Consider the following 9,315-nt stretch of genomic DNA (forward strand, 5'->3'; position numbering starts at 1 on the left):
TTTACCTATAAATATACAAATATGTATCGTAAACCAAAAAAAAATACAGAAATTAAGTATATACTATATGTACGTAAAACCATATAACATACATGATATTTACTCTAAAATCAAGAAAATTTGTAATTATTGCTTTTAAACTTTTGGCTTCAACTTCCCATATCTTTTAAATGTAAGCATGAGCATGATATTTAATTTATGATCACATTAATTAGAAATATGGTAAAATGTGTTTGGAGATTATTTATTTCTGGATATTGAACTATATTTCTGTGTAGAACAATTGGACCGAATTGAGGATGGAATGGATCAAATTAATACCGATATGCGAGAAGCCGAAAAGAACTTGACCGGAATGGAAAAATGTTGTGGACTATGCGTATTACCGTGTCAGAAGTAAGTGAATTTATATTAAATTGATTACATACATTGGATTTTTACGAGATTTGGCTAGTAATTAACGAAACCGACGCTGTAATAGTTATATACGTATCAAGGTAGGAAAATAATGCGCTTCTCCCCAGAAATAGTTTAATGTCTCAGGGAGGAAACGCAGAAATCAATGAAGCAGATTTTTTTTAAATTTACCCACTAAGTGGTACATTGTTTACGATAATGGATTCTTTAAAACATTCTGCGCATTCTTCATTTCAACAGGTTTACTGTATCTCTCCTAATAAAAGGTAGGGGAGAGTGGGAACCTTGTTATGAAAAAATATCTGTAAGTCCGGTTTCGCTTTGCCGTTGTATATAAACTTGATGTTGTTTGAAAGAGCTTTTGTCTAGCAATATAAAATTTATAAATTCTAAGCAATTTGTTGAAAGTTATGGATAGGTAATCGTGATTATTAGGTTTTATATTTATAAATGAAATACACAGTGTTTAACATTCATATATTAAGTCTTTATTTAAAAGACTACGTTTTCGAGGAGCGTCCTCACGCTTGAAAGAGTCGGTTTGTACTAACTAAAAACTAATAATAAAATATTTACAATGAGGTCTAAGCCTCTCCTTAAGAATCGTAAAAATTACAGATGTTTTACTAAAATATATGCATTACAAAATTAACATTAAAATTGCGAAAACCGCATGTCGATATATTCTTTCTGTCCCGGGATATCTTAAGAAATGTGTAAATGGTGGGAATTTTGTTTTCAAAGGGCTAGTAGAATTCCTCACGGATGTTAAATATTCGCTTACATAAATCATTAACCTTAGAAGATAACTCTCCCATTTTCAATTCTCTTTCTTCAATAAAATAAAATGGCTTGGGCACCTAGAAGACCAGAAGATACGAAAATACGTGTTCAGCATTCATGGAATAGAATTAAATAAAAAACAAGAATTGAAAATAGAAGGATTTATGGAGAATAGAAAACAATAGATAGTGCGGAATATACTTTTCTACATTCCGTATTTGCTCCAAATTATCGTCTGTAAAAATAGGTTGTAATAAAACAATATCAGAATGGTTTTTCAAACAAAAAATTGTTTATTTTCTTGAAATTAGGTAAGTCCTTTAAGCATTCAAAATTTGGTTGGGCAGATCCCAAAGCCTGACATAGATCGCAATTTCCAAAATCAAAAAATTTTACGCAAAAGCATTTAACGTGCTAAAAAGATACAAATTCTGAACCTCGTAAATAGTGGAACCAAGAATTTGTATCTGAGAAAGAGCAGAAATACTTGTAACAAGAACAAAAGACAGAGCTGGGGTTTCCATGAGAAAATTACCACGTGAAAACCATAATTCAAATAATTTCCCGGAAATTAGTATGAAATTGGTGAAAAAATACCGCAAAAAACAAAAGTGTCCTAAATATACACCAAACCAAGAAGCTGTTGTCAACTAAGGCGGATACATTTTGAGAATGAAAAAATCGTTGTTATGGACGATTAAAAATACTTCATATTATTCATATTCATTCAAATTTAAAAATAAAAGGGAACGATGGTTTTTACAGTGTAAATACAGAAAAGTGTCTTAACAATGTAAAATATAGAAAAAAGGAAAACTCGTTGATAAAGGTCTGGTCGGTGCGGGTTTTCGACAAGAGGGATATCCAGACGAGCTGTAGATTCTGAAATTGAAATTAACAACTGTCTCAGTTAATTAGTTAATTTTTTACATAAACATCACGCTGGAGACGATATTATGTTTTTGCTGGACTTAACATCCTGCCATTGTACAAAGGCACCTCAAATGGGCTACATCAAAAAAGCCTTCAGCCCGTCCAATTAATTTATTTTTTTAACTTTCAAGTATGAGTTATAAACAGGGAAGGATTAATGGAGTTTTTTAAATAACGTCAATATGTATTTTGGGACAAAAACATATCACGGGATTACTATTAGTCTACAATAAAGAATCTCATCTAAAACATCTCCATAATATGTTAATAACTTTCAGCTAGAAATATAAAAACTTTGTTAACTACTATCATTAATTTAGGTACTCAGCAAGTTGGTTCTGATAAGATGTTTCCACCCAATACATTCCCTCTTCATTGATTCCATCATAAATAAGCTAACTTATCTAAGAACTACAATATTTTCATAATTATATGAAATTGAAAATTTGTTACTGATATGTATTTATAAATTTCTATTTACATAGGGGATCTTCATTCAAAGAGGACGAAGGTACGTGGAAAGGTAATGATGACGGAAAAGTCGTTAATAACCAACCGCAACGGATGATGGACGACCGCAACGGAATGGGACCACAAGGTGGATACATCGGCAGGATTACAAACGATGCAAGAGAGGACGAAATGGAAGAGAATGTAGGCCAAGTGAATACCATGATAGGTAATTTACGTAACATGGCGATCGATATGGGTTCAGAATTGGAAAATCAGAACAGACAAATCGATCGTATCAATCTCAAGGTAATTTTGTTGTCTCGTTTATTGAATTTGAACAATAAATTAACTAGGGGTAATGTTGGTAAGTTTAAATGTGCTTTTTACAAAGTTTCTTTACTTTTTTCATTTCGAATTTTTTTAAAATCACTTGAATTTAGCTGATCAAATGCTGCACTCATTTCTCATTTACAATTATGTTGTAATTTCTACAATTCATAAAAAATACAATATACAACACAATAATAAAGAATGATGCTTCAGTAGCTCTTCCAAGGTCAGTATCGTCACAATTAGGACATCTTTGGAATATTGATACCTTTTGAATCGCTAGACGAAGATTTTTCCAAGAAAATTGCGAAAATTCAAATAGAAAAGTTTCTGCATACACTGATGAACCTTTATCACGTAATCTGGAAATGTGACGTATCATTGCAATGACCTTCCATAGTACCAAGGAGGAGCGCCAAAAAACGAGTTTCTCCAATCTCGATTCCTGTGAAGAAATAGAATATAAGCAAAAACGCCTTTTATGGGTTCCAAATATTTCTCTAGTATAGGAAAATGGTCTTAAAGGAAATAGTTTTGTAAAAAGGGAGGAAACTAAATGAAGCTCCCTAGATATCTCCATAGCGACCCTGAAATCTCTATATCGAAAAATTATTTGGATGCAAGCTACACCTCCTTGCAGGGCACTACTGCCTCAAAAAGCCTTTAATCAGATCAGATCTAGCAGAAATCGACGAAAGTATTAAGTACAAATGGAAGAAAATTGTTTCAATTTAATCTAAAATGCTTCACCAGTGCAAGTATAGTATATAGACAAGAGGACAAAGCCGGTACAGATACTTAGAAGTCTTCAAATGCAACGCAAGCTAGCACAAGAGTGGTGCCTGCAGGGAAAAGATGCTTGTGGATATTGGTCTTAAAATTATGTAGGTTGTAGTGCTAAAAAAAGACGTGCGTTGGTAGCTGCTTTCACTTGCACTTCTCCAAAAAAAGGAGTCATCGTTCATTAGTCGCTTATGCTTGTCTAAAACCTAGATCTTGCAAATACTACTCATGATGGAATTATCCCGAATCTAACCCTAGAGTTGACGACTATATAACTTTTTGGTATTAAAGAGGACTCTAACGTTATGTGAAGCTGCTGAAAATATTTGTGATAGTGGTTGCAATATACCTTAAGCTGGTAGTGCAATTTATCCCCTAATAGATCCGGATAGATTGTACCAGCGACCAGTGATTGTCCGCGATTTTCTGACTCCAGCCTTTTGGAGTACTGGAAGAGAATAGAAAGTATTAAAGATTACTGGAAAAATCCTTGGGTTTCCATTGAAATTTTCCTAGAAAAATGACATTTTCTTTTTAGAAAAAATGGCCACTGCCGCGGTTTTCTTATTCCTCTCATGTTCATAGAACCATAGTTTATCATCGATTTTGTTGTCAAAATTTTTTAACAAGAGAATTGCGTGGGTTCTATAGTTTATTTCAGAAAAGTATAGAGTAATAAAACCTCATTAGGTATGCAAAGGGACCACAGGGCGACCCAACGAATATTTAAGACACTTCCATAGTTTGGCATTGATTTCATTGTAAAATTCTTTTTCTTTTTATCAAGTGCAGGTAGGACCATCCGGGTTGGGGTTAATTTATGGGTTTAGTCTATTGTTATCCATTCACAAACACTGAAAATAATGTGCCAAATGCGTGCCGGAGGGATTCTCGTAAAAAGAAAAGCCGAATCTGAAATAGGGTTGGAATTAGGCAGACGCACTAGTAGAAGGTTAAACGGTACTCGTTAAACGCAAAACGTAACTGTATAATCTACTACTTAAGTAATCCCTACACAATATTTTGATATTGACACTTCAGCCCGGAAAACATACTATTTCAAGACCTACGCCTATGGCCGACACCGAAATTGAGCCGACCTAGACGGAATTTCCCATTTTATTACTCTACACCTTTCTGAAATAGACTATAGGATTTAAAAGATGCGAGGAAAATTATCGATTTTACGTTATTTTTTTATTCCTGCACAATAAACCAATAAAACATATTTCGTTCAAAATGGCCAGAAAAAATGTTGGCAGGACGTCTTTTAGGATCAACCGCTTCTTGAGGTGTAGAATAACGTTGACCTCGCTATTTATTTCTGATTTGCGAAAATAAGACTATTTGCTTCGAAGTGCTTCGTGAGAGAACAACTTTTGATAGATTTGGCTTGTTCTTGAAAGACCCATACAGTTGATTGTTGTTTAGTTTCGGGTTCATATGCTTAGATCCATAATTTGTCGGCTGTCATTCTGCATTTCTTTGCACCAAACGGCACGAGCTTTTTTGAGCAATTGTCAAATTATGCGGTATCCAAAGCGTAGAAACCTTTTTGAAAGCCAAATTCGTAGCGAATTGGTCGGCACGCTGCTGTTGGTTTAATCCACATCGAAAGTCACGAAAATTTTCGCGATTAAATTCCATTTTTTGACCAAGGTGAATGTTTCAAACATCTGTAAACAACTCAAACAGTACTCGTATAACAACACATTATGAGTAGGTTCACCATTACAAATGTCAAACTTGATGATGGCATTGTCATAAATGACATATTCTCATCGCTCGTAAACTGTCGCTCTATAAACATGCCAAGAATCAACAAATTTGGAATTTCTGGAACCGTTTGTGATATTCATACTGAATATACTGTTTACACCACCACTACTCCAACACTCACGATTACACTTCCATATTTTAAATGAGCTATGTGCTCTTTATAACGGATATCTTAGTCTGCCCAATATACTTAGTCTGCCGTCACAATCACTACAGCTAATTCCATATATACCACTCTATTCCAAATTTTTTATTCTATCCTTAGGATTGCCCAACAATTGTTTTAATGTATTGTTGGATTTATAAACCAATTTAAAATCCACTCTGCTAAATATTCCTTCCAATTCTTTTGTATAAATAGGATAAATAGTATCGAAACGCGCGTCAAACAGTGTAATTGTGAGTGGTGGTGTAAACAGTGTATTCATTATGTCAAGAATAAGAAATTCTGATGCTCCCAGAAAAATTTCAATGAAAATTCAAGGAAATCGCGGAAGAATTCCGCAAAGCTGCATCACGTAATCAGTGAATTGTCAAAAACGAAACTTACAATTATTGTCAATAGCATCTTATGATATAGTTATTTATCGAAATTATCTGCACTATAATAAAAAAATGTAACTGAATATATTCGTAAAAATCGAAGAGACTGGTAAAGTGCTATTAACATAATCAATATAACTTAAATGAATAAAATAGGCCAATAGTAACAATTAGAATATTCGAGGAAGATAACAATGTCAAGTGCCATTAATCTACGTTATTTGTTAAAAGAATTCGTATCCATAATGTCTTGATAATTACAATTCATCAAATTAACACCAGTTGTTGCTTAAAAGTATTAACACTAGTTGTAGCCATTAGGCAAAACCCAATGAATTGTTAGAAAAAATGTTACGAGATTTTCATGTTCTCCAAAGGTTTCCCAGCATCACTCTAAAAACAAATCTGCTTCTACGAACCCAATATAGAATTAATAATGCTATTCAATCCGTCAAATACCTCCATTTGATATACGAATTGATTATATTATATTATATCAAACGGATGTTAAACTTATATCGTTATAACTGGTCTGTTTTATCATTGGTTGATAGGCGTAGTATTAGTAATTTTATTGGTATTTGAGATTTGAATGTAATAGAATTGAGATTTTATAGAATATATTCGGTTCAAAGAAACTTTGATAACGACAACAAAAAATAAACTTGGAGAATGGTATATTTGCTTCAGTCAAATATATCTGGATTTGAAAAATCTGAACAAAAAATCTACCCACTACAATTTTTTTTCAAACAATGTTGTAATCATGTCATTATTCTCGAAATAAATTATTCAAATGTTCATATTAGGAGATTAGTATTATCTAAGATTCCAATTTTAAGACACAAAAAATTTAGTGAAATTTATGATTTTTACTTGTAGTTATCAGCCCTTATGTTTTTGGTTTTTATTCCAACTTGTGTTTAATTGCATCATTCTCGTCTTTGATATGTTCAAATTCTAATTCCAGCTGTGTCTATCTATGGCTTATATATTTTGCCATGTCTTTCTGTTTTCTTTTATCTTTCTTAATATTCCATCTTATTTCTTATATTGATCTTTCTCAAGTTCTAATTTTGGAGATTATTTTTAATTTTATTTTTTATATTACTTAAAATTATAATTCTTTTGGAAAGAGGACGAAATTTGAAGTCATACAACTCAGAAACGAATAGAATTTTTTTATGTCACAGCATTATTTCACGTCATCTATTCACTCCTGAATTTATTTTTTTGAATCAAGTCTTGGAACACCCTGTATTTGACTTCGAGCTCACAATATAATCACCACAACAAAATATTTTTAATAGTTATATAGAACCATGTCTATCTATTTAATTTTTTTTCTACATCATTAATATCGTAGATTTTTTTAATCCATATAAATAATTCCTCCATTATTCCAATTATTCCAAAAGGTGTCCAAAAGTTCGTTTTTTTGTTGTCAAATGTCAAGTAATTATATTTTTTCATTTACTTGATGGTATCAGAATTATTGAGTAGTCTAACAAGTTAAAATAATGTTTACTTTATTTGTGAAATTAAAAATCCTGAAATCATTGAGTACTGGGTTAGTTGCATATAGAATGTTTTCTTAAATTTGATTTTAATACCAATTAATTTGGCATTAAAGAAAATTTATTGATTCGTGATATTTCAAGTTGGGAAACATGTTTTCGTTAAATAAAATGGATGGGAAGATCTGTTATATTTCTAATTAATTAATCTAATACACAACACTTTTTACACCACCACTATACCAACACTTACAATAACACTGTCTGACGCGCGATTCGATAACCTTTTTTTAAGTTATCTTCAGAGATTTTTTGCACACAAAAAACAAATCACAGCATAATTCGCACCTGGCGTGAGTTTCAAATGGAAGATCCATCTTTCATTCCTACTAAGATAAGAATGAATGTTGTAGACGAGAACTGGGGTGGGAACTAGGAAAAAAATAGTCAAGCTACATTGTTGGTTAATTTGTTTGGTATTGCTCTGTCTGCTAAGGCATGAATTGTGTGTGCCGTTCTGCACGTGCTTATTTTGCGCTATTAATTCTTTAATCTCTACTGGAATGTTGTACATTTTGTTTCCTGTTGCAATCGCTGGTGTGGCATGTAGTGCTGCTTGCTTAAGTGCATTATCAAATTATGTATTGCGTTGTTGATTTGGTTTGAAAACTTAATATTTGTTTAAAGTGCAAAATTTTTGACAAGCGAACATTTTCTTAAGGCATGAGAACAGGAACACCAACTGTGAACGTGGAAGCAAGTTGAGCTTGATTACTGCAATTTTGCCATCGTTTTCTTTTTTTTGCATTGTTGTGATGAAACGGCACTTTTGCTTCTTCAAATGGGTCCGTTTTTCTTGTTTTCCGATGTGATTTGCTGCAGCCACGTTTCATCCATGACGCTCCTACAATATAATTTTATGCACAGCAAGATGTTTTCTGAGACAATCGCCGATTTTGGACGAACTTAACAAAATTCATCTTGTAGCGAGGTGCGACCACGATAGAAATTGGAAAACCAGCGAAACACGGTGGCTTTAGATGGTAATTCATCACCAAAAGTCGAAGCGATTTGATTCGCAAAGTCATAGAAATTATGTCACGAAAATATTGACGATTTCATTTCATTTCCTGACCAAGTTGAATATTTCAAGTATCTGTAAACAACTCAAATAGACCTCGTTCTAAACATGTTCTGAGTAAGTTGTCTGGTAACGATTAGAGATCTATTCACCTTTGATTTTATCCTTTTATTTTATTTTACACTAAGATTTCTCTTCAACCATTGGCAGTTCTTTCCTTTTATATAACTCGAAAACCGAAGAAAAAATTCTTATACTGCTGAACAAGGATAAGAAATCGACTAACTTAAGTATGGTTTTAAAAATACTCCTACTTGTTCGAATGTAAAGTTCTCTGTCAATATAAGAAATCGATGGTGGACTAGTTGTTGTTTTGGTTGTCTACCTCACAGGCAAATAACCAAATTTTATAGTTTTGAATAGAAATCCAACAGTAGCCGCATATTAAATTTTTAGTTTAGTTTACTTGGGAGAGTATAAAGAACGAGTAATTGAATCCTTTTCAAAAGATTTGTGAATACATTTGAGTAAAGTTAAAAGCAATCTTCTATATGCAACTAAAAATGTGAAAATGCTTGTTTTTTTTTTGAAATCTTGCTTGTTTTTTTTATTAATCTCAATGTTTGTTTTTACATTGCTACTACGTTCACTCCACGACACTTGTACACTGCGAACATTTATGGTGAAATAAATCAG

The 9,315-nt window shown here is 32.5% G+C and overlaps 1 protein-coding gene across 9 annotated transcripts in view; it reads left to right on the forward strand.

Moving 5' to 3' along the window:
• The window catches only part of LOC130445928 (synaptosomal-associated protein 25), a 119,191-nt gene that overhangs the window by 81,452 nt on the left and 28,424 nt on the right, over positions 1-9,315 (forward strand). For 5 of the 9 annotated variants that reach the window (XM_056781837.1, XM_056781836.1, XM_056781835.1 and 2 more), the window contains exons 5-6: positions 279-396; positions 2,619-2,892. In XM_056781837.1, the coding sequence (XP_056637815.1) occupies positions 279-396; positions 2,619-2,892 (392 nt within the window). Of the gene's footprint in view, positions 1-278; positions 397-2,618; positions 3,221-9,315 lie in introns of those variants that run through there. The other 4 variants (XM_056781832.1, XM_056781830.1, XM_056781829.1 and 1 more) reach the window with 1 other exon arrangement.

This window comes from Diorhabda sublineata, chromosome 6 (assembly GCF_026230105.1).
Source record: "Diorhabda sublineata isolate icDioSubl1.1 chromosome 6, icDioSubl1.1, whole genome shotgun sequence".
NCBI classification, from domain to species: Eukaryota; Metazoa; Arthropoda; class Insecta; order Coleoptera; family Chrysomelidae; genus Diorhabda; species Diorhabda sublineata.